The sequence below is a fragment of the Oncorhynchus mykiss genome, chromosome 23 (assembly GCF_013265735.2).
Source record: "Oncorhynchus mykiss isolate Arlee chromosome 23, USDA_OmykA_1.1, whole genome shotgun sequence".
NCBI lineage: Eukaryota > Metazoa > Chordata > Actinopteri > Salmoniformes > Salmonidae > Oncorhynchus > Oncorhynchus mykiss.
The window spans coordinates 14,702,204-14,729,425 of NC_048587.1; the positions used below are offsets into that span (position 1 = coordinate 14,702,204).

Genomic DNA, 27,222 nt, shown 5'->3' on the forward strand with positions numbered 1-27,222 from the left:
AAGGATCCATTCACATCACTGCAGAACAACTCCATCTTAGCACGGTCCCAGATATCTTTGTGCTGTCTGGCCAAATATGACAATGACCATAGGAGTTGGCAAACACAGCACAAACAAATCTGGGACCAGGCTCACCGACCCACAACTGCTAAGACAGACTCTGAGTGAGCCACATCAGTCAGGATGGGAAGCCATTAAATGAGAAACCCCTCATTAATAAAAACAAGTCCAACCCCGCTATTTCCTCAGTAGGATTAGGCCCTTTCACACACACTGGTTACACTTCTCTTATTGTATCCAGATGTTGCTTGGATAATATTCTGTCTTTTTCAGAATATGGAGTTAATTCAACTTGAAAGCAAGTTCTACTGGCCTGACCACAGGGTCTAAAAGGCATATAATTCTCATCATGTGCATAAGGCCTGTAGTGACCATTAGGACCCTGACACTGCCATGGCGTCATACACTAAATAATTACCCAGACACCAAAGGCCCTAGGTGTGTGTGAATCAACTCATCTCTTCTTACCGTAGGCTATGTATTCCATTTCATATGCGGCAGGTAGCCTAGTGGTTAAGAGTGTTGGGTCAGTAACCGAAAGGTCACTGGTTTGAATCCCTGAGCCAATGAGGTAAAACAAAAATAATCTTATGTGCCCTTGAGCAAGGCACTTAATCCCAATTGCTCCTGTCAAGTCGCACTGGATAAGAGCGTCGGCTAAATGACTTAAACGTACAATTATACGCATTCTACACAGAGGCCACTGAGGAGCCTTGAGGAAATCAAAGAGGGCCCTGCTCCTTATTCAGTGTGTGTGTGTGTTTGTGTGTGTGTGGGTATGTGTCTGTGTCTCATTTCTCAGTGTTAGATGAGCTGAACAGACATAGCCTTGACCCCCATCTGAGGAAGCACCTGATCCTGGCAGGAAACTTCTCCTCCCTCCGTTTCCCCCTCGTTTGAGAATGACACTTGACCCGAACGCAATGTCAGACACCCCAAAGGAGGAGAAGCACTTTAAGATGTGTTCACCCTGACATCTGCTACTCATCACATCACTTTGGAGAAGAAGAAAAAAGGGACGACATGGCTGGAATAACAGCAAGATTGCACCTTGGATAGTTGTCTGGTATGAGTGAGAACTATTGTCCGGTACGAGTGAGAAGGCAAGCTCTGTCATTTGTCATCGTATCGACTGTCATTCTCAGTAATACCTTGACCTATATCACCAGGTGCTGAACAAAAGCAGCTGATACGTGATGAAATGCTAATGGCCACAGTATAGTAGTGCTGCCTTCCATTGACATAAAGTGAACCCATATGGAGATAATAAGCTGCAAATAACATTACAAGAAGGGGTTGTTAGAGCACTGTACAGTGTCCAATCAATTGTAGGAGGCTGTTGTAGAGGGAGTCCTGAACATTATCACGTTAATCCCATAATGGATGTGTTAGGGTGAAAGGAGAATTCTATACTCCAACCAGCCTAATTCCACTCCTGGCTCTATGTCATAGGACTGTGTGGAATTACCCTGTAATTGCTTGGATTGTTCCACATAATGAAAGACACACTTGGGATTATGTAGAATAACTTCTGAATGTCTCTAGTGTTGTGTACATGGATACACCCCCCCCCCCCCCCCACCACCACCACCACCACACACACACACACACACACACACACACACACACTTACATTTCTAGCAGTGACGCGTGTTATTTTCTCATCCCAGTGCAATATCCTCTAAGCATGTGCAGGATGTAGGAGCAGAGTTGCTTTCAGACATGAGATGTGATTCCCCCATGGTTCAGAGCACACAGCAGAGCATATCACAAAGCTGAGATGGAAACACCAGAACACTCTAGCTAGCTACCACAACAATCTCTTCCTCACAGGTGATTCACTCACCTCATATACACAGAGGGGTGATCCGACAGACAGCAGGGAATATTCAGCCGTTGACTTTCAGACATACTCCTCATAACCCATACTCATTTATTTTGGGGGACAATACAAATTCAAACATATACAGAAAAAAAATATATTGAGATGCTTACTCTGTGTAGGTGTTCTGTATGCCTTATGTAAACACAGATATTGATGGTGTGAGATAACTTACCACATCTGAGCTGTGTCTCCCTCAGGTTGCGGACCTCCAGGCCGTGGAGGTGTGTGGGGTACACACACAGGGTGTCGTTGCCCAGGCGCACACCGTTCGCCCTGGCCCACACCAGCAGCCACTCCAGCTGACAGTCACAGAACAGAGACTCTGTAGAGAAGTGCCTGAGGGGATACGACAATGGTATTACAACCATCATCGAACTGTGTAGGTATCATGGTACAGTGTGTGTGAGTGAGTGATTATATGATTGTGTGTGTGTGTGTGTGTGTGTGTGTGTGTGTCATTTTGTTTTCTTACAGGACTTTGAGAGACACGAGGTGTGTGAATAGTCCCACCGGCAACGAAGAGAAAATATTTCCAGATAGATTCCTGTGGGGAGAAAAGGGTAAATACACATCAAACTGGTTTATTTTGTACCAGTAAAACACCACAGTATCTGCTAATGCATTACTTTGAAAGAGGCTTATCTAAGAAAAACAACATATTTCCTACACGCATCTCAAATTGTGCGTACCGTACTGTATGTTTTCAATTTAGAGATTACTCACAATTTAGAAAGATTGCCAAGGTCTACAAACATTTCAGGAGAGAGGCAGCCAATCCGATTGTTGGAGAGATCCCTATAAGGACAAAAAGCAAACTTTAAATTGTGGCTTAGAGATAAGCCAAGCACATCTGACTTAAAGCATTAAGGGCACTGATCATAACAGAAGAGCTGGCAGTGAGGGGACGTGTGTATGAGAGAACACAGAACGAGCTTGGCTGTGACAACAAGTGTGTGTGTGTGTGTGTGTGTGTGTGTGTGTGTGTGTTATGCGCCGTCTCGTCTCATAATAATCTATTAACGAGAGCTTAAGCAGCTCAAGGAACTGTGATGTTAAACCACCAGTCCAATGTTTATTTATTCCAACTCGCGAGATATCAACAATGACCTTCTGTAACCCCCTTCACCTCTCACATCCCCATCCATCCTCACACACGCACACGCACACACACACTGAGGGCTGTCGTGGCTCCGTGCCCTTTCCCTCTGTAATTAAAGAGCTGCTTTGCTGGAGCAGCTGTGGGAAAATAAGCAAGGCACTCGAGTAATCACCAGTTGGGGAGCACTTAAATGAGCACTCTGCTGCTCCCAGAGCCAGGCGCACACGCCAAAGTTATTATAGTAAATGAAAACTGAAAAGAAAATAAAAACTCAAATTGGAAAAACAATTTAGTCAATTGAAATAAAAGAATTAAGAAAAACAATTTTAAAAACTAAAACTATACTGTATCTAGACCTGTATGGGATTATTTTGAGAACGTCGCTGGAAAGGAGAAAAGGTAAACCGTATTGTAGAATCCCGAAAAAGGCAGCGTGAGTGGCACAGATATGAAAGGGAAAAACCCAACCAACCTCAAAGTTCATCTGAACAGCACCCGCAAAGAATTTCAGGATAAAGAGGTGAGACAGACGTTATTTTATCTTTGGAATTCGGGTGAGAAATCTTCTCTTGGTATCATATGAACACACGTAGAACGTGAAAAATGTGTGAGCTTTACAAAATGAGCTTTACAATTTGCACACATTTATTCACTGGCAACAAGAAGGGTCTCAAATAGTACTTTGGTACCCCTGCTAAAGGCCTAAAACACGTAAATGTCGCCTCTCATGCATTAGGCTACTTTCTGACCCGAACACTAAAACAAAATAATATAAAAACTGAATAAAAACTAAAACTGACTAAAAACTAGTAAATCAAGTCTGAAAACTAAAACTAAAATAAAAATCTAAAAACATATAGAAAATCACAAAACTACACTAAACTTGGCACACGCACCCCAAATCAGCACTGTTGCAACACCCCAGCAGCCTAAAAACCCCTAACAATCACGGAATTAAGTCATTTACGCCAGAGAGACAGAGAGAGAATGTGTGTGTTTCATCTACCACTTGAAGAAAGAGTGAATCTGCTTCTTCTTCTTTAATTATGATGAAGCCATCAAAGGAAGCTCTTCTGTCATAATTGCCCTGTGGAATAACTCACCCCTCTCCCCTGCCTCCCCTCAACTCACCAACGGCACCCTAAGACCCTGGCCTTGTCACTCTGGGTAGCCCAACCACTATGACAAACCCCTTCATACTCACAGTCTCCTCAGAGCCACCAGTCCACGGAAGGCCCCGTGCTCCACCGTGCTAATTAAATTATTCCTCAGGTCCCTAGAGAGACAGAGAGAGAGAGAGACAGAGAGAGAGAGAGACAGAGAGAGAGAGAGACAGAGATAGAGAGAGAGAGAGAGAGAGGCAGAGAGACACAGAAGATAGAGCCAGATACAGAAAGACAGAGAAAGAGCGAGAGAGAGAAAGAGCGCGTGCGTGAGAGAGAGGGAGAGAGACACAGAGACACAGACACACAAAGACAGAGAGAGGGGAGGGAGACAGAGCCAGATACAGAAAGACAGAGAAAGAGCGAGAGAGAGAAAGAGCGCATGAGAGAGGAGGGAGACAGAGACAGATAGATAGAGAGGAGGGAGACAGAGACAGACAGAGAGACAAAGAGTGAGTGCGAGAGAGAGAGTGGAGGGAGGTAGAGCCAGATACAGACAGAGAGAGAAAGAGCGAGAGAGAGAGAGCGCATGAGAGAGGAGGGAGACAGAGACAGATAGATAGAGAGAGGAGGGAGGCAGAGACAGACAGAGAGACAAAGAGTGCGAGAGAGAGAGAGAGAGAGAGAGAGAGAGAGAGAGAGATACTTATTATGCAACTATGGGTTTTAAGAGTCACATTGCTGGAGACAGGGAAGGGGACTGCCCCTTAAAATGCTCCCATCTGGCAGTAGTGGTTGGCAGTTAGCAATGACATTCACTGAGCTAGGCTCTCAACGGGGACAAGCATGCAAGCTCATTGTGACATTAAGATGTAAACTCTAGCCTCCCTCCAACAAAATGCTATACTGTATATCCATTTAAAAACATTTTGGTAAATTAGCTTTGGTTGTTTATAGAAATACTGAAAGATTAGTGTTTTTTTCACCATCTAATCATGGCATGGGGCTGTTCAATGACAGATGTGTATTTGTTTAAAATCTATCACGATGGTTTACTTATTTAGAGAAACAAATAATCATGTAATTTTGCTAAATGCTATATATCCGCCTCACTCTCAGAGAAATATGTAGTACTTCTAGGTTTTACACAGTCAAATGTTACAAATAACAACTTTTTTATAACGAACTGTACAAATTATACATTTGACATCAGTGCATTGAGAAAGTATTCAGACCACTTTACTTTTCCCACTTTGTATTCTAAAATGGATTAAATCGTCCCGTCCCCCCTATCGATCTACACACAATACCCCAAAATTACAAAGCAAAATCAGGTTTTAGAAATGTTTGCAAATGTATTAAAAATAAAAAACACTGACATTTCACATTTAAGTAAGTATTCAAACCCTTTACTCAGTACTTTGTTGAAGCACCTTTTGCAGCAATTACAGCTTTGAGTCTTCTTGGGTATGACGATACAAGCTTGGCACACCTGTACTCGGGGAGTTTCTCAAGGGCACGTTGACATATCTCCCACAAGGTCAAAAACAGGGACCCGAACCAGCGACCCATCAGCCCTAGCTCCCAACCACCAGGCCACCAGACCTCCAAGATCCCCCCTCACAGTTCCCCAAGAGCTGCCCCTCAACCATCCGATCTAAGGGGCTTTTATATAATTCTAAATTAATTCATAATAATAATAATAATTGTGCACCGCCCTATGAGACTCCAAATCACAGTCGGATGTGATACAGCCTGGATTCAAACCAAGGACTGCAGTGATGCCTCTTGCACTGACATGCAGTGCCTTAGACCACTACGTCACTTTGGAGCCATGACCAATATATAATTGTCCTGCTAATAGCCCATCCTAGAAAAGTTGTTTGCAGAATTCACAGCCTGCTATGCTTGTGAAAAACAGGGTTAATAGTCATAATACCTTTTCCCCCTTCCACATGTTAAAGGTTCCAATTGATAAAGCTTTCTTATTAATTAGAATATTTGAGTTTAACTACAATATTTGTTGAATTATTTGTTAATTTTTTTCTGGTGGATTAAACTGAAATTGCAACCAATCACGGCCAGCTGTGATACAGCCAACCTAACTAAGAAATACATTTGACGATACAATTCTACCATCCTTCTTGGCAAGTCTATTGTCCTGCTAATAGCCCATAATGGCGCTGTACCGGTCGAGAGTAGGCTACAGTACTACAGTAAAAGCAAAATAATCCTAACATGTCCACACCCTAATTGTAGTCTAACCATTACCCAAACAGAGATTCAGTGAAAATAAAAATCTTGTTGATTTATCAAGACCAGTCTCCATGCTTGTCTCAGAGCAGCGCTGTCTTGACCTCTGAATGCTGTCTCTTCCATTCATTTTGAAGAGTATTATAACGTTTAACTTCACTAGGGTAGGGGGCAGCATTCGGAATTTTGGATGAAAAGCGTGCCCAAAATAAACTGCCTGCTACTCATGCCCATAAGCTAGGATATGCATATAATTAGTAGATACAATTATAATTAGTAGAAATGCATATACTTAGTAGCACATTAAGGTCCTGGAGTGGCCTAGCCAGTCTCCAGACCATAATCCCATAGAACATCTGTGGAGGGAGCTGAAGGTTCGAGTTGCCAAACGTCAGCCTCGAAACCTTAATGACTTGGAGAAGATCTGCAAAGAGGAGTGGGACAAAATCCCTCCTGACATGTGTGCAAACCTGGTTGCCAACTACAAGAAACATCTGACCTCTGTGATTGCCAACAAGGGTTTTGACACCAAGTACTAAGTCATGTTTTGCAGAGGGGTCAAATACTTATTTCCCTCATTAAAATGCAAATCAATTTATAACATTTTTGACATGCGTTTTTCTGGATTTTTTTGTTGTTATTCTGTCTCTCACTGTTCAAATAAACTTACCATTGAAATTATAGACTGATAATTTCTTTGTCAGTGGGCAAACGTACAAAATCAGCAGGGGATCAAATACTGTTTTCCCTCACTATACATTATTAATTTTGATGCTATTTATTTAATGCTATATTCGTATGTTAAACACTTGTATCTTTTATCAATGTTTATGATGAGTATTTCTGTTATTTGATGTGGCTCTCTGCACTTTCACTGCATGTTTGTTTGAGACAATGCATTTATGAACATAAAACACCAATTTCAAATTAGTTTTTTTGACAAAGATTAACTTTATCGAACAAAACACACATTTATTGTGCAACCTGAAGTCCTGTGAGTGCCATCTGATGAAGATCATCAAATGTTAGTGATTAAAATTAATCGCTATTTCTGACTTTGTGAGCCCTCGCCTTGGCTGGAAAATGGCTGTATGGTTTTCTGTGACTAGGTGCTGACCTAACATAATCATCTGGTGTGCTTTCGCCGTAAAGCATATTTGAAACCGGACACTGTGGCTGGATTTACAAGAAGTTAATCTTTAAAATGGTGTAAAATACTTTTATGTTTGAGGAAATGTAATTATGGGATTTCCGTTGTTTTGAATTTTGCGCCCTGCAATTTCACTGGCTGTTGTCGAGGTGGGACGCTAGCACTTGTACCATAGACGTTAAGGTACGACCCAGATGCAGAAAGTGTTGAAGAGACAAAAGTTTATTCCTTAAACAGGGGCAGACAAGCGACAGGTCAAGGCAAGCAGGGGTCAATAATCCAGAGAGGGTGTAAGGGTCCAGAATGGCAGGCAGTCTCAGGGTCAGGCCAGACAGTAGTCAAAACCAGGAAAGACTAGAAAATCAGAGCAAGAAACAGGCAATAGCAGGGAAACAAATGCTGATAGGTTCTACGAACAAAACGAACTGGCCACAGACAAACAGAGAACACAGGTATAAATGCACAGGAGATGATGGAGAATATGGGCGACACCTGGAGGAGGGTGGAGACAAACACAAAGACAGGTGAAACAGGTGAGGGTGTGACAAGTATTTTCCAGCAAGCAACAATTTGTTTACCTTCATTAGCCTACTTTGTTCCAATATTTCTGTCATTCAGTGATATTTATTCATTATGGATCCATAAGGGAATAAACATCTGCATTTTAAGAGTATTTTTACAATTATTTTGTTAACAAAAGCATACAAATGCTGATGAAATACAGTACTGTACAGTATATGCTTTATCCGACATTTTGCGGTTGCATGAGGTCGCTCGCACGCACTTAAGCACATAGCCAAGACAACACAGGTGTGGCTTCGGGACAAGTCTCTGAATGTCCTTGAGTGGCCTAGCCAGAGCCCGGACTTGAACCCAATCGAACATATCTGAAGAAACCTGAAAATAGCTGTGCAGCAATGCTCCCCATCCAGCCTGACAGAGCTTGAGAGGATCTGCAGAGTAGAATGGGAGAAACTACCCAAATAAAGGTGTGCCAAGCTTGTAGGGTCATACCCAAGAAGACTCGAGGCTGTGTAATCGCTGCCAAAGGTGCTTCAAGTACTGAGTAAAGGGTCTGAATACTTAGGTAAATGTGATTTCAGTTTATTTTTTATAAATTAGCAAAGATTTCTAAAATCCTGTTTTTGCTTTGTCATTATTGGGTATTGTGTGCAGATTGTGGGGGGGGGGGATATTTAATAAATGTTATAATAAGGCTGTATTTTAACCAAATTTGGAAAAAGTCAAGGGGTCTGAATGCTTTCCGAAGGCACTGTATATACAGTACCAGTCAAAAGTTTGGACACATCTACTCATTCAAGGGTTTTTCTTTATTTGTTACCAATTTCTACATTCTAGAATAATAGTGAAGACATCAAAACTATGAAATAACACATACGGAATCATGCAGTAACCAAAAATGTGTTAAACAAATCTAAATATATTTCAGGTTCTTCAAAAGTAGCCACCCTTTGTCTTGAAGACTGCTTTGCACACTCTTGGCATTCTCTCAACCAGCTTCATGAGGTAGTCACCTGGAATGCGTTTCAATTAATAGGTGTGCCTTGTTAAAAGTTAATTTGTGGAATTTATTTCCTTCTGAATGCATTTGAGCCAATCAGTTGTGTTGTGCCATGGTAGGGGTGGTACAGAAGATTTGTTTAACACTTTGTTAACACTATTACTTTACAATGTAAAAATAGTACAAATAAAATGAGTAGGTGTGTCCAAACTTTTGCCTGGTACTGTATATATATATATTATTATTCAATATAGTAATATGAGATCTGTATGTGAAATATTTACATTTGACATTTTAGTCATTTAGCAGATGCTCGTAGCCAGAGCGACTTACAGTAAGAGCATTCATCTTAACATGGCTAGGTGAGACTACCACATATCACAGTCAAATATACAGGACACAAACATTCCATTCCAGATAAACAGTGGATATATAGAGTTTGCAACAACAACAAAAAATGTCATACACATCTAAAAATAATTTAATAAAAACTATGAGAATAGTAATTTTTTACAAACACATGAAGGGTACCCATAAGCAATCACTTCTGATGAAAAAACACAAATGCAAAAAATAATTGGTATATGTATACCATACCGTACAATATAGAGTAGGCTACACTGTTAGCATATTTTTATTCTATCTAGAACTTAAAAGGGTTATTTTTCTGTCCTCATATGAGAACTCTTTGAAGAACCCTTTTTGGAACCAAAAAGGCATTCTCCTATGTGGACAGGCGAAGAACTCTTTTGGAACCAAAAAGGCATTCTCCTATGTGGACAGGCGAAGAACTCTTTTGGAACCCTTTTTCTAAGAGTGTAGAGAGGTGAAACCTAACAGTGTTGTTCCCAAAGATCACATGGTCAAGAGGACTCATTGACATGCAAAGACGTCAACTTTGACTAGTGCTGTACTACCATGATGAAACCCAGTCGTGAATACACAGCTAACTCTGAATGGTCCTCTCTATTCAGAAAGGAAATAACACTCTTTATCTGTTTTGAAGCTATCAGATATTACATACATTTTACAATGACCATCATATATTCAGTGACAGTGACAGTGAATGACAGTGCCATGTCAGACTGACACAAACATTAGAAACATTAGTGTCTTCAGCCAGGATCACTCTGTTCCCAATCCCCACTCCCAGTCCCTCGATTTCCCCAGTTCCGACATTGCTAAAAATGGACTGGCATCATTTCATAACTCAACTTTTTGGTCGTCTCGGGCCAAAGAAAACTTCCTGAAATTGTGTCCCCCAGGTTTCCTTTGACTGGGCTTGATGAGAATAATTCAAGAGTTATGAGAATTAGAAGGAGCCTGGCTCTCTCTCTGTCCAGATGTGTGTACAGTACAGTACACCAGTGCAGTATGGGTAGTCTAGTCTCATACTCTGTGCCCAACCCCAGCTGCTGGTCACCTCAGCATTCATATAAACAAGCAAGGCCAGTCACAGAGAATAAAACAATACCACTAGCACTAATAAATATACTGCACCCCTTTCCCAATGTAGCCATAAAAAAAATGTCACTATGATAGACTTCATTTATAACAAGGGACTGCTTAGAAAACAAACAATCTTATTCAGTTGTTTAAAGCCAGAGTAGAATAATTAAATGTTTTACTGTTTATCCAATACATGAGTTGAGTGCCTCTGTTGAATGAATCTGACAGACTGACAAAGAATTAACCACATCTCAAACTACTAAAGGGCATTTTTTCTGCACCATTAGAGATACAGTAGGCCTGTAGACCACCGGCAGTGATTGAATGATCTGATGGAACTGATGCTAATTCAGTCAACGTAAAAAGTATTACACACACACAAAAAAGAACGCACAATCATTATCGTCAGATAAATTACTCTTGTCTGTCGTTAATGATGTGTGTCTGCTGTTAAATTGTTCAGTTAAAACACACTCGGCCTGCACCATTACCCCAACCCACCCTCTTTACTCTACCAGTTCATAGGCTAACATTATCCTTGAAGTTGCGATTCACTGCATGCTCATTCACTTTAATATATTATTGTGCGTGTAGATTTTTTTGTGTTACACAATGATTGGCATACCAGGATTGAGGTTTGGAAATATACATAGGCTTTCCATGGACCCGACAGTACATAGTAGGGGCAGTTTCTCTCCAACCCAAATGTTGGTATTCAAGCACTGCCTCACTATATAACAACCTAGCTAGGACATCCGAGCAAGCTAAGAGAGTGGACACAGTAGAAGGGAGAGTGGATATTGAGTGAAGAGTGGAGTGCTCTATAGACAGAGAGACAGCTACTGTATCACCAGGGTAGCTTAGATCTCCCCTCGTGTCGATGGGAGCCTTTGATCATATAAAGCATGTTCTGAGGGAGAAGGTGGACTGTCCGAGGGTAAGGTTTCAATGTGCCACTTTCCTAACGCCTTTTGTTCACAGCACACGCAGCAGCCAACCACAGCCAGAGGCCAGTGCTCCTGTGTCAGAGTTAAGCAGTCAGCAGTTTCTAGCCAGGCCCCAGGCCAGAGGTCAGCAGTGAGAGAGGTCAGAGGTAGGGGAGAGGTAGGTAGAGGACACAGGTGGGCAGACTAGTGCCAACACAACACAGCAAACGCTGCAGGGTACCTGTTACTGTGTATTGTATGCTGCCATACATTGTGTCTCAAGGTACTATGAGCACTGAGCAGACAATAATTACAGCTGTAACAGCTTCGGTCATGACATGTACGGTGGGTGTGGGGGTTCTTTTGTACTGTGAGCAGACAATAAAGACAGCTGTTGTTGCTTTGATCATATACTGTGGGTTACTCTGTTATCATGTCAATCACTATCCCATTTAAGCATAGCTCATTCTGAAGTGGAGGTTGTTGTGTGTTGTTACATTGTTGTATTGTATTGTTAGGTGATTGGCAGCAGAGAGAGAGAAAGGCAGGATGGAAGTCCAGTTGAATAAATAAGTCTTCCTGTTTCCTGAGAGAGTTCTGTTTGTAGCTCCGGTCAGGAGGTGCTTACCAAAACACGCACATACATAAGAGCGCACGCACAGAAACACACACATACGCACGTGCACACACACACACACACACACACACACGAGCGCACGCACAGACACACACTACCTACTGTTACCTACAATTGAATTCACTCTAAAACATGTACAGCTGGCTAAACTCAACAAGAGCTGGATGTTTAAACAATAAGCGGTTTCTACCCCCGAACCCTGAGCATTTGAAGTGTGGCTGGGAACTACACTGTGCGTGGTTCTGGCTTTTGTAAAACCCTGACATAAACTCCAATATTTGTGGCTGATGTGTGGAAAGCTACTGAAGTGGTTCCCAATTAATTTTGGCTGTGCTGTAGATCTTAGACTGCTGAAGTTTGGCCCTGAGGATATTAGGCTGTTCACCATATGACACTAATGGGAAGATTCATCTACTTCTCTGGCCGTTCAACACAAACACATGCACACACATACAGTACACAAACATGCACGCACGCACAAACATGCATGCACACACACATGCAGACACATAAACGCACACACAAATGAAAGTCCCAGGGGACATTGACCTTGGACCATAGACTGTACTCTGACTGGACCACACACACATGCTCCCTAGCACGGCCCACAGACTCGGACTTGACATAGTGCAGGATCTGATCACCCATGTCTCCGATTCACCAGTATGGCCTTAGATTCAAAGCAGTTTACATTCTGGCATTTCATGAACAAACAAAAACAATTAGTGAGTGACCAGACACTAGGCACTGATCCAAGGGTATACAGGTTACATGATAACATACCATGAAAAATGGATTTTCTCTGACCAAAACCCTTTTTTTTCATTTCATACAATTAAATAGAAATGACTAATTACTATTTAAGTAACTGGATCCAGAGCTTTTTTTTTGTTCACTCAACTTTTCGGTTAAAGTGTAACCTGAACTTAAATGTTCAGCTGGCAAAAGAACACTTTTAACATAGTGTTTTCAACATACATATTTGACACAGCTTCACATACAGTACATGATATAGAGTAATTATTATTCAACATTTATTTCTTAACCCTTATTTTACCAGGTAAGATGACTGAGAACACATTCTAATTTACATCAAAGACCTGGGGAATAGTTACAGGGACGAATGAGCCAATTGTGAGCTGGGATATTTCTTTAGCCCAGAGAAAAGGGGACCTCCTACTGGCCTTCCAACACCACCTGGTCTGAAGCTTAGCTTCAGAAGCAAGCAAGCAGCGGGATGCAGGGTGGTATGCTGCTGTCCTCATCTGGGATTTGAACTCACAACCTACTATGCCACCATGTCTGTGTCAATCATCAGTTAATCTGGCTATTTTCTCATAACTGATTTGATTAAATAATTTCAGCAACTTTAGGGTTTTCTGTATAGTTGTCTAATGTTGATGGAGAATATTACTTTGTTTTAATGTTACGCCTTGATCACTATGATAAATACAATAGTTTTACTTGAGTATATTTTTAACAGAGCTGAGGTTTACTTTGAAGTGCAAAGTGTAGCAATACATGTGAAATCATTTGTTTGTTTGTCTTATCCCGTCCCGTCCCGTGTATATATATATATGGTTTTGCTTCGTATATATTTTGTATATATTTTTTATCTCAATTTACATCTACCGACTGAATATACTCTCCTGCAACCCACCTCACCCAATGTGATATGGATCTGCTATTTTTTATACTTTAGAACAGGAACCCCCTTCAGAAGCAAGCCAGCTAACTAGCTACTAGCTAGTAGTCAGTTAGCCACTGCTAGCGGTCATCACCATTAACTCGGACATCTGCCAGCCTCAGCCCGGTCAATTCCTGCCAGTCTGTGCAGCACGATATAAACCCAGAGCATATAGGACTGCTTTTCCTCTACCACATCTCCAGATTCCTACCGCGAGCTAAAAACCTTTACTCCGGATCATCACAGCTAGCTAGCTGCTATCCGAGTGGCTGCTCCTGGCTACTCCCGTCTCTGTCCCGAAGCAAGCACCAGATAGCATGGAGCTAGGCCCATCTCTCGGCTAGCCGAAGAGATCCATCAGACAATTCCTGGGCTTCAACACTTCTCTTGCCAATTGCCCTGTACCCTTTGCTGCCAATACGGCACCATGCCGATCCATTACGACTGGTCTGCCGACGTAACCGTCCGAGGAGGTTTCAACAGGCTCTTCAGTTGCGACATCCCCGAGGCCCATCTGCTAGCCTGCTATCCCCGGCCTCCTAGCTGTCTGAATCGCCATGCCTCTAGCTCGCCCAACCCTCTAAATACACCTTTGCTGTCTTCAAACAGGATCTCAGAGATCAACTGCCTCATTGCCTGAATGTGTAATGGGTCCGTGGTCAAACGACCACCCTTAATCACTGTCAAACACTCCCTAAAACAATTCAGCGAGCAGGACTTTCTAATCGACCTGGCCCGGGTATCCTGGAAGGATAATGACCTCATCCCATCAGTAGAGGATGCCGGGCTGCTCTTCAAAAGTGCTTTCCTCACGGTCTTAAATAAGCATGCCCCATTCAAACAATTTTGAACTAAGAACAGATACAGCCCTTGGTTCACCCCAGACTTGACTGGCCTTGACCAGCACAAAAACATCCTGTGGCGTTCTGCATTAGCATCGAATAGCCCCCAAGCAGAAATGTGCTTCCTGTAGCACTAATTCCCAAAAGTATTGGAACACTGAAAAGTCCATTGCAAATAAGAGCACCTCCTCCCAGCTGCCCACTGCACTGAGGAAAAGAAACACTGTCACCACCAATAAATCTATGATAATCGATCATTTCAATAAAAAAAAATTATACGGCTGGCCATGCTTTCCACCTGGCTACCCCTAGCCCGGTCAACATCTCAGCATCCCCTGCAGCAACTTTCCCAAGCCCCCACTCCACTTCTCCTTCACCCAAATCAAGATAGCTGATGAAAGAGCTGCAAAATCTGGATCCACTGGGCTAGTCAATCTGGACCCTCTCTTTCTAAAATGATCCGCCAAAATTGTTGCAAACCCTATTACTAGCCTATTCAAATGCTCTTTGGTATCGTCGGAGATCCCCAAAGATTGGAAAGCTGCCGCGGTCATCCCCCTCTTCAAAGGGGCAGACACTCTAGACCCAAACTGTTATCCTGCCCTGCCTTTCTAAAATCTTCGAAAGCCAAGTTAACAAACAGATCACCGACCATTTCGAATCGCACCGTACCTTCTCTGGTTTCCGAGCTGGTCATGGGTGCTCAGCCACGCTCAAGGTCCTAAACGATATCATAACATGATCATAACATAATCGATAAAAGACAGTACGGCTTCAATGTGTACAACACTCCTTCAGTGGCCTCCAACTGCTTTTAAAATGCTAGTAAAACTAAGTGCATGCTCTTCAACCGATTGCTGCCCGCACCCTCCCACCCGACTAGCATCACTACTATGGACGGTTCTGACCTAGACTATGTGGACAACTACAAATTCCTAGGTGCCTGGCTAGACTGTAAACTCTCCTTCCAGACTCAGCACATTCTTGAGCATGCAATACAGCTTTCCTCAGTACAAAATCCTTATCGACCCACTGTGCTGTCAGACTCATAATGCTCATGGGGCTGACAGCATGTGTAACTCTGGTAGGGCAACATCTGAAGAACAGTGCCTACATGGTAGTGTGTACCGGTGCTCAACCAGTCGGCGAAAGCCAACATCATCCACAACAGAGAACGGTTGATTGTCAAGGACAATGAATTCCATTATCTTGGCATTAACCTCTCTAGGGTACGTGGGACGCTAGCGTCCCATCTGGCCAACATCCAGTGAGATTGCAGAGCGCCAAATTCAAATACAGAAACGCTCATTATAAAAATTCAGAAAACAAAACATATTTTACATAGGTTTAAAGATTAATTTATTAATCTAATCTTATTAATTAAGATTAAATTATTACAAACAGTAACCAGCCAAGCAGAAGCGTTACAAAACTCAGAAATAGAGATAAAATGAATCCCTTACCTTTGATGATCTTCATATGGTGGCACTCAGAAGACATTCATTTACTCAATAAATGTTCCTTTTATTCCATAAAGTCTCTTTATATCCAAAAACCTCAGTTTTGTTCGCGCGTTTTCTTCAGTAATCCACAGGCTCAAACGCAGTCAAAACAGGCAGACAAAATCCAAATTGTATCTGTAAAGTTCATAAAAACATGTCAAACGATGTTTATATTCAATCCTCAGGTTGTTTTTAGCCTAAATGATCTATAATATTTCAACCGGACAATAACGTTGTCAATATAAAAGGTAAACAAGAAATGCACTCTCTCCGGATTGCGCATGAAAAAACGTTTCTCAGGTTTTCGCCTGCCAAATCAGTTCTGTTATACTCACAGACACTATTTTAACAGTTTTGAAAACTTTAGAGTGTTTTCTATCCAAATCTACCAGTTACATGCATATCATATCTTCTGGGCCTGAGTAGCAGGCCATTTAATTTGGGCATGCTTTTCATCCAAAATTCCAAATGCTGCCCCCTACCCTAGAGAGGTTAATGGATTTCGCCTTTGAGTTGTCTCGCTGAAATGTTCTTACTCTTTCAAATGACTGCTCGACCCACACAGCAGACATTGTGGGCTAGGTTAGGAATGCTGTGTTGCACGTGTAGCGCTATATCTTCTGTGCCGTGATTACTTCATCTACCTACATTATATAGGTACGCAAGTCAGCTTTAATATCGGTTATGCACATCGGTGTTAAACTAGACATCGGGCCGATGCTGGCATTTTTAGCTAATATCGGACGATTCCAATATGCTTACCAATATGCTTACCAATATATCATGCATCCCCAGTAAATACAAGCCATATTTATGTTTATTTCTATCCCCTTTTGTACTTCAACTATTTGCACATCGTTACAACACTGTACGAAGACATATGTCTTTATTATTTTGGAACTTTTGTGAAGGTAATGTTTGATGTTAATTTTTTAATTGTTTATTATGTATTTCACTTGCTTTGGCAATGTAAACGTGTTTCCCATGCCAATAAAGAGAGAGAGAGAGAGAGAGAGAGAACAGAGAGGTACACTAATGAGAGTAGAGAGCAGTCTCTGACAGTGAGAAAAGGCCACAATGTAGCCTAACTATGGTCATTGTATTCTGCCTGGAAAAACTGCTTCCTCTGAAGGTTGGACTGCATTTGACACTACAGAGCCACTTCAGTTCAAGACATCTCATTATGTATTCCAATCCATCCATGAATGCACAGAATAATACGACACAAACATTCTAATTTGCCTGACATTTGATAAGAAAATATTAAAACTGCCAAGACATAATTTTCCGTTCTTAATGGTACAGTAATAACTTGTTAGTTCATATTACAAAACCTGGGTCAATTTGCTCTCCCACTGAGGAAACAAGGCGGCAGGAAGACATATCTCATCAGACACTTCAAATTAGATAAAGCACATCTAATTAGGATGGATAACCACAGAGTGAAATGTAAATAAATATGCTTGAGATCTCTCAGAGGAGAGTAAAAGAGGGACAGATAGTAAGACAGTTCAGTCCAATTAGAGCGACTGAGGGTACACCATGTCACAGTAATAGCAACCACTGCCAGAGGATCAAAAGGGACTGGGATTCCCTCAAAATCAGTTACATACCAGAAAATAACATAAAACACACTGGCAGGTCCAACCATCATGCATTAATAATAACTGCCTGACAAGAAAATACCACGTGTTGATAGAATCTATTTCAAATGGCCCAAGCTTGTGGGTATATGAGTTTATATTTTCATTACCTTTTAAGATATCAATTATTTGCTCTTTCAGTACTTCAACACTCTCGTTTAATCATCGGTTTGATTGGAATATTTCTAAAATGCAACTCAAGCACAATTTATTCCTCACATTTTTGCAGAAGGAACTCTGGTCTCTGGTACATTTTAATGGCATCTGAAATACACAGCAAAATTATTGAATATTTTATTGAGTTTACCTCCCAGATTGGAAATATGTGTTGCATTATGTAGAAAGACAGTACAAATTACTGACAATGTATGATTTCAGTGTTTTGGATATTATCTAGGTCTAGCCCTCTATGATCAGGACTATTTTTCAAGTAAGAAAGCATTCATCCATAAACATTTAATCTCAATTCTCAAGTCTTCTCTTGAGAATAAAGTCTTATTTTACTGCAAGATATGAAATGCTACAATGATATTTGTTCTTCAAATTGTATTTTATTAAAACAGAAAAATGATGTAAATATCTCACATTATCTTGAAAAATACATTTTAAAAGGTTTTGATTTCCAGGTTTTACACATTTTTTAGAGAAAAAAACAACATTAATTCGTATGTTCTAGGTACCCCAACAATGCTTAAACCACATCAGGAGATCACTTTTGAGGTCTGGGAAAAATACCAACTGGATTGATGAAAATAATCATCAATGATATCATTCTACCAGGTAAGCATGAGCTACTTTGTAGTTAAAATTTAATTGAGAAGATTTTTTAGAAAAGCCTTTACATCTGTTTTCATTAGCATCATCGCTAACGGCTACACAAATTGGTAGCGACGAGCACCGCACATGGGCCTAGAAAGACAGGGAAATCTCATTGTCTCTTCCGAAAGTTGCAGGAAATACGAATCACTGATGATTATGTTCATGTCTTTTGATAAACTTGGGCAAATTCATTCATTTTCAATACATTTAGTTGATTCCCTACTAAGGTGAATACATTTTGGAAAATTGTTGAATATTGTTTTAATGACTGGATTCCGTGAGGGCCCTAATTATCATATTTGGACCAGAATGAGGCTCACAACTACCTATACCAGTAGCTCATGCAAATTAGGGAGTCAAATGAATGGCTCTCTCACCGATGCGATTTGGTAGGCTACACTCACTGACGGAGGAGTCAGTCACTTTAGTGTCACCGTCTGGCAAGCCCCAACATCATAGGAAAGGAAACCTAGGATCCCAAACATTTTATAGTCCCGTACGTACCCCTTCAAACATTCAACCTCCAGCTGTGTACCCCCTCTAGCACCAGGTTCAGCGTACTCCCAAATTTTGTTTTTTGCCATCATTGTAAGCCTGCCACACACACACTATACGATACATTCATTAAACATAAGAATGAGTGTTTTTCACAACCCAGCTCATGCGAAGTGACAAAGAGCGCTTATAGGACCAGGGCACAAATAATAATAATAAATAATTTTGCTCTTTATTTAACCATCTTATATATATAAAACCTTATAGGTTCATCGAAAATGGTGAATAACTCACCACAGGTTAATGAGAAGGGTATGCTTGAAAGGATGCACATAACTCTGAAATGGGTTGTATTGGAGAGTCTCAGTCTTAAATAATTTTTCACACAGTCTGTGCCTGTATTAAGTTTTCATGCTAGTGAGGGCCAAGAATCCACTCTCACATAGGTACGTGGTTGCAAAGGGCATCAGTGTCTTAACAGCTCGATTTGCCAAGGCAGGATACTCTGTGCGCAGCCCAATCCAGAAATCTGGCAGTGGCTTCTGATTAAATACAATTTTTCAGATATCGGTAAGTGGATTGGAGGCAGGGGATGAAAGGGATAACGAATCCAGTTGTTTGTGTCATCCGTTTCGGAAAGGTACCTGCGTAATTGCGCACCCAACTCACTCAGATGCTTCGCTATATTACATTTGACATTGTCTGTAAGCTTGAGTTCATTTGCAAACAAAAAAAAATCATACAATTATGGAAAGACTGATGCGCAGAATAACTGATGAATTTACAAATGCTCAACACCCGTTGAGATGCTTTGCGGTTCGTATGGATAGCGTAGCTAACAAATTGTCACTCAACATAAGGTGTAAGGTAACTTATTTGAAAATACATTACTTTATTACATTGGTCAGCATTTTGTTAACATTTGTCTCTGTACTTTGCTCTGGTCATATTTGCCTCAATCCTAACTAGTCTCCCAGTCCCTGCTGCTGAAAAACATCCCCACAGCATGATACTGCCACTACCATGCTTCACCGTAGGGATGGTACCAGGTTTCCTCCAGACGTCACGCTTGGCAGTCAAGTCAAATAGTTTAATCTTGGTTTCATCAGACTGGAGAACCTTGTTTCTCATGGTCCGAGAGTCTTTAGGTGGCTTTTGGCAAACAAGCGGGCTGTCATGTGCCTTTTACTGAGGAGTGGCTTGCGTCTGGCCACTCTACCATAAAGGCCAGATTGGTGGAGTGCTGCAGAGATGGTTGTCCTTCTGGAAGGTTCTCCCATCTCCAAAGAAGAACTCTGGAGCTCTTTCAGAATGAACACTGGGTTCTTGGTCACCTCCCTGACCAAGGCTCTTCTCCCCTGATTGCTCAGTTTGGCAGGGCGTCCAGCTCTTGGAAGAGTTTCTTCACCTGTGGTGAAGAAGCCGGATGTGGAGGTCCTGGGCTGGCATGGTTACACGTGGTCTGCGGTTGTGAGGCCGGTTGGATGTACTGCCAAATTCTCTAAAATGACGTTGACAGCAGCTTATGGTAGAGAAATTAACATTTTCTGGCAACAGCTTTGGTGGACATTCTGCAGACCCAGGGTGATTTCACACACTTCCTGTCTGGAAACCCTAACAAATGTTGTAAATAAATAATTATGTTCAAATGTTGATCCAAAATCGTAAGCAAGGGGGGAATGCTCCTATTTTTTAGGCAGAAAAACAGAGTTGATGATAGCCTTGCAGAGAGATCCACTGAGACCAGGAATCACAGAGGCAACAATGACGAGAGAGAAGAGAAATTGGCCTCTCTAGACATTGCCTGCATACCAGTGTTCATTTTTAAAACTACGGAACATTAAAGGGACACTTTGGGATTTTGGCAATGAAGCATTTTATCTACTTCCCCAGAGTCAGATGAACTCGTGGATACCATTTTTACTGCATGCAGTTTGAAGGATGTTGTTAACTAGCGTTAGCCTTATTGATGACTAGTGTTAGCGCAATGACTGGGAGTCTATGGGAACTGCTAGAATGCTATTAGATATCATAGACTTACAGTCACTGCACTAAAGCTAGCTAGAATTGGCTCGTGAAACGACCTCCAACTTTCTGCATACTGGACGCATAATGAAGATCCACTCGCAGCCAAGTTGCAGCCTTCTGGCTGAGGCGACAAGGTTTTTGCCTAAGTTCATGATGACATTGACCACTGGAAGCAAAATAGCACCATAACTTCAAAGATCCACCGCCATATTTTACAGTAGGTATGAGGTATTTTCTGCATTTTAATTTTTTAATTTCACCTTTATTTAACCAGGTAGGCAAGTTGAGAACAAGTTCTCATTTACAATTGCGACCTAACCAAGATAAAGCAAAGCAGTTCGACACATAAAACAACAGAGTTACACATGGAGTAAAACAAACATACAGTCAATAATACAGTATAAAAATAGGTCTATATACAATGTGAGCAAATGAGGTAAGATGAGGGAGGTAAAGACAAAAAAAGGCCATGGTGGAGTAGTAATACAATACAATTGTAGCAATACAATATAGCAAGTAAAACACTGGAATTGTAGATTTGCAGTGGAAGAATGTGCAAAGTAGAGATAGAAATAATGGGGTGCAAAGGAGCAAAATAAATAAATAAATACAGCAGGGGGAGAGGCAGTTGTTTGGGCTAAATTATAGATGGGCTATGTACAGGTGCAGTAATCTGTGAACTGCTCTGACAGCTGGTGCTTAAAGCTAGTGAGGGAGATAAGTGTTTTCAGTTTCAGAGATTTTTGTAGCTCGTTCCAGTCATTGGCCGCAGAGAACTGGAAGGAACGGCGGCCAAAGGAAGAATTGGTTTTGGGGGTGACCAGAGAGATATACCTGCTGGAGTGCGTGCTACAGGTGGGTGCTGCTATGGTGACCAGCGAGCTGGGATAAGGGGGGACTAGCAGGGTCTTGTAGATGACCTGGAGCCAGTGGGTTTCGCAACGAATATGAAGCGAGGGCCAGCCAACGAGAGCATACAGGTCGCAGTGGTGGGTAGTATATGGGGTTTTGGTGACAAAACGGATGGCACTGTGATATCAAATCAAATGTATTTATATAGCCCTTTGAACATCAGCAGACATCTCAAAGTGCTGTACAGAAACTGCATCCAATTTATTGAGTAAGGTATTGGAGGCTATGTTGACATCGCCGAAGTCGAGGATCGGTAGGATGGTCAGTTTTACAAGGGTATGTTTGGCAGCATGAGTGAAGGATGCTTTGCTGCGAAATAGGAAGCCAATTCTAGATTTAACTTTGGATTGGAGATGTTTGATGTGAGTCTGGAAGGAGAGTTTACAGTCTAACCAGACACCTAGGTATTTGTAGTTGTCGACATATTCTAAGTCAGAACCGTCCAGAGTAGTGATGTTGGACGGGCGGGCAGGTGCAGGCAGCGATCGGTTGAAGAGCATGCATTTAGTTTTACTTGTATTTAAGAGCAATTGGAGGCCACGGAAGGAGAGTTGTATGGCATTGAAGCTCGTCTGGAGGTTTGTTAACAGTGTCCAAAGAAGGGCCAGAAGTATACAGAATGGTGTCGTCTGCATAGAGGTGGATCAGAGACTCACCAGCAGCAAGAGCGACATCATTGATGTATACAGAGAAGAGAGTCGGTCCAAGAATTGAACCCTGAGGCACCCCCATAGAGACTGCCAGAGGCCCGGACAACAGGCCCTCCGATTTGACACACTGAACTCTATCAGAGAAGTAGTTGGTGAACCAGGCGAGGCAGTCATTTGAGAAAGCAAGGCTATCGAGTCTGCCGATGAGGATGTGGTGATTGACAAGAGTCGAAAGCCTTGGCCAGATCAATGAATATGGCTGCACAGTATTGTTTCTTATCGATGGCGGTTAAGGTATCGTTTGGGACCTTGAGCGTGGCTGAGGTGCACCCATGACCAGCTCTGAAACCAGATTGCATAGCGGAGAAGGTATGGTGGGATTAGAAATGGTCGGTAATCTGTTTGTTGACTTGGCTTTCAAAGACCTTAGAAAGGCAGGGTAGGATAGATATAGGTCTGTAGCAGTTTGGGTCAAGATTGTCCCCCCTTTGAAGAGGGGGAAGACCGCAGCTGCTTTCCAATCTTTGGGAATCTCACACGACGAAGTTGAACAGGCTAGTGATAGGGGTTGCAACAATTTCGGCAGATCATTTTAGAAAGAAAGGGTCCAGATTGTCTAGCCCGGCTGATTTGTAGGGGTCCAGATTTTGCAGCTCTTTCAGAACATCAGCTGACGGGATTTGGGAGAAGGGGAAATGGGGAAGGCTTGGGCGAGTTGCTGTGTGGGGTGCAGTGCTGTCGACCGGGGTAGGGGTAGCCAGGTGGAAAGCATGGCTAGCCGAAGAAAAATGCTTATTGAAATTCTCAATTATAGTGAATTTATCGGTGGTGACAGTGTTTCCTATCCTCAGTGCAGTGGGCAGCTGGGAGGAGGTGTTCTTATTCTCCATGGACTTTACAGTGTCCCAGAACTTTTTTGAGTTTGTGTTGCAGGAAGCACATTTCTGCTAGCCTTGGCTTTTCTAACTGCCTGTGTATATTGGTTTCTAGCTTCCCTGAATAGTTGCATATCACAAGGGCTGTTCGATGCTAATGCAGAACGCCATAGGATGTTTTTGTGTTGGTTAAGGGCAGTCAGGTCTGGAGAGAACCAAGGGCTATATCTGTTCCTGGTTCTAAATTTCTTGAATGGGGCATGCTTATTTAAGACGGTGAGGAAGGCATTTAACAAAAATAACCAGGCATCCTCTACTGACGGGATGAGGTCAATATCCTTCCAGGATACCCCGGCTCGCTGAAGTGTTTCAGGAAGCGTTTGATAGTGATGAGTGGAGGTCGTTTGACCGCTGACCCATTACGAATGCAGGCAATGAGGCAGTGATGAGGCAGAGATCTTGGTTGAAAACAGCAGAGGTGTATTTAGAGGGCAAGTTGGTTAGGATGATATCTATGAGGGTGCCCGTGTTTACGGCTTTGGGGTAGGTTCATTGATAATTTGTGTGAGATTGAGGGCATCAAGCTTAGATTTTAGGATGGCTGGGGTGTTAAACTGGAACATGCTTAAGCATGTTCCAGTTTAGGTCGCCTAGCAGCAGGAGCTCTGAAGATAGATGGGGGGCAATCAGTTCACATATGGTGTCCAGAGCACAGCTGGGGGCAGAGGGTGGTCTATAGCAGGCGGCAACGGTGAGAGACTTATTTTTAGAGAGGTGGATTTTTAAAAGTAGAAGTTCAAATTGTTTGGGTACAGACCTGGATAGTAGGACAGAACTCTGCAGGCTATCTCTGCAGTAGATTGCAACACGCCCCCTTTGGCCGTTCTATCTTGTCTGAAAATGTTGTAGTTAGGGATGAAGATATCCACATTTTTGATGGTCTTCCTAAGCCAGGATTCAGACACGGCTAGAGTGTGTTAAAGCAGTGAATAAAAAAAACTGCGTCGGCAGTAAAACGGGTCCGGATTGGTAATTGTAGCCCAGGAGTGGCTGATGGAACTCTTCAGCTGGCTAGCGCCGGAATAATTTATGTTTGCTCCGGGATCGACTTAAGGCAATAGTCATACGGATAGCAGCTAGCTAGCTGCAAGACCCAGGTGTAAATGTCCAGAGCTTTCGGTTGAAATCTGGGGATATGGAGAGAAAAATAGGTCCGGTATGTTCTGGTCTGAGTCGCGTTGTACAAAACTGGCGATAGTTTTTCGAGCTAAAGGTTAGCTGATGACCATCAATCGTGGATAGCTGAATACTAACTTTAGCTTCTGGCTTGCTTCTGGCTAGCTTCTGGTGAGCTTCTGGCTAGCTTTTGGCTGGCTTCTATTGTGGATTTCAGATTTGAGGTAAATAATACTTTTTTTCAATTGGTGAGACGGGTTGCAGGAGAGTGTTTTGAAGTTGAGTTTTTGGAAAAGAAAATACATAAAAGATATGCGAAGAAATATGTAAATATATATATATATACGGGACACGACAAGACGAGGGCAAAGGACGTCTGACTGCTATGCCATCTTGGAGAAACAGGTATTTTCTGCATACGCATTGTTCTTTCAGAAGTCCAAACCCACCGCTAGTGAGTGTGGCCAAATGCCTCTATTTCAAGTTCATATGACCATAACACCAGTTCAACCCAAGTGCCAATGCTGGCTCAATGTCGTTTTTCTCACAAGGGGAGGGTGCTGGAGTATTTGAAACAGGGGATCCAATAATTCTGACCCCCTTACTTTGAGAATTTGCTATTTATTACTTGTTAAACAAAATCTCTTCCTCTGAGCAATTGTATTAATAAACAATAATTTAAAAAAACACATTTCTGAGCATATAATATAGCTCGTACTTGTATTATTAATTTTATTCAGTCTATTTTGCTCATCTTTATCAAGGGATCTAATCATTACAGACCCCACTGTGTCATCGACATCAAAGCTTTAATCAATACACAGTCAATTATATTGCCTACCCTTTAACCCAGGATGCAGTTTTATAACCCTACATGTCACGTTATCCCTCAAATAATATATATATATTATCATTGTGAACAAAATTGCACTTGTTTGTTGCTCAATCAGGAAAAGTGATTTGTCCTTTGAGGATGTGCCATATATACATCAATCACTATCGAAGGAGACACTACCCTAAAGAGGTGTGGATAGATGTCAGTAATATACCTCTTTCCAACAGAAAACAACAAGAACAAACTTTAGAGGACGAGTCACCCTCCTGACGTCCATTTACAGAGTGAAGAACGCCAGTCGCCACCCTGCATTTTGATGCTGTCTCAGAGGTGAGGTCATTTCACTCTACTCCATCTCTCTGCCGCTCTACACTTAACCTATCTACTCATCATGACATATAGGACCTTTTGGTCAAGGTTCTAACTAAGTGGCCAAAACAACATATGTCCTCTCTTAAGTAAATGCCCGTGGGCAAGGAACTCAGATTGATGCATATCACATACTATAACATGCATACAGTTGAAGTCGGAAGTTTACATAAACCTTAGCCAAATACATTTAAACTCAGTTTTTCACAATTCCTGACATTTAATTCTAGTAAAAATTCCCTGTCAGTTAGGATCGCCACTTTATTTTAAGAATGTGAAATGTCAGAATAATAGCTGAGAGAAAGATTTATGTCAGCTTTAACGTCTTTCATCACATTCCCAGTATGTCAGAAGATTACATGCACTCAATTCGTATTTGGTAACATTGCCTTTAAATTGCTTAACTTGGGTCAAATGTTTCGGACAGTATTCCACAAGCTTCCCATAATAAATTGGGTGAATTTTGGCCCATTCCTCCTGACATAGCTGGTGTAACTGAGTCAGGTTTGTAGGCCTCCTTGCTCAGAACACACACGTTTTCAGTTCTGCCCACAAAAGTTCTATAGTATTGAGGTCAGGGCTTTGTGATGGCCACTCCAATACCTTGACTTTGTTGTCCTTAAGCCATTTTGCCACAACTTTGGAAGTATGCTTGAGGTCATTGTCCATTTGGAAGACCCATTTTCAACCAAGCTGAGATGTTGCTTCAATATATCCACATCATTTTCCTCCCTCATGATGCCATCTATTTTGTGAAGTGCACCAGTCCCTCCTGCAGCAAAGCAACCCCACAACATGATGCTGCCACCCCCGTGCTTCACAGTTGGGATAGTGTTCTTCAGCTTGCAAGCCTCCCCCTTTTTCCTCCAAACATAAAGTTGGTCATTATGGCTAAACAGTTCTATTTTTGTTTCATCAGACCAGAGGACATTTCTCCAAAAAGTACAATCTTTGTCCCCATGTGCAGTTGCAAACCGTAGTCTGGCTTTTTTATGGCGGTTTTGGAGCAGTGGCTTCTTCCTTGCTGAGTGGCCTTTCAGGTTATGTCGATATAGGACTCATTTTACTGTGGATATAGATACTTTTGTACCTGTTTCCTCCAGCATCTTCACAAGGTCCTTTGCTGTTGTTCTTGGATTGATTTGCACTTTTCGCACCAATGTACGTTCATCTCTAGGAGACAGAACGTGTCTCCTTCCTGGGAGGTATGGCGTTTATACTTGTGTACTATTGTTTGTACAGATGAAAGTGTTACCTTCAGGTGTTTGGAAATTGCTCCCAAGGATGAACCAGACTTGTGGAGGT

The 27,222-nt window shown here is 41.9% G+C and overlaps 1 protein-coding gene across 2 annotated transcripts in view; it reads right to left on the reverse strand.

Moving 5' to 3' along the window:
• LOC110502313 (adhesion G protein-coupled receptor A3) overlaps positions 1–27,222 on the reverse strand; it is a 260,754-nt gene that overhangs the window by 205,202 nt on the left and 28,330 nt on the right. For both annotated transcript variants that reach the window (XM_036959858.1, XM_036959857.1), the window contains exons 3-6: positions 4,249–4,320; positions 2,669–2,740; positions 2,418–2,489; positions 2,118–2,281 (exon numbers count right to left, since the gene is read on the reverse strand). In XM_036959858.1, coding sequence (XP_036815753.1) covers positions 2,118–2,281; positions 2,418–2,489; positions 2,669–2,740; positions 4,249–4,320 — 380 coding nt within the window. The remainder of the gene's footprint in view (positions 1–2,117; positions 2,282–2,417; positions 2,490–2,668; positions 2,741–4,248; positions 4,321–27,222) is intronic.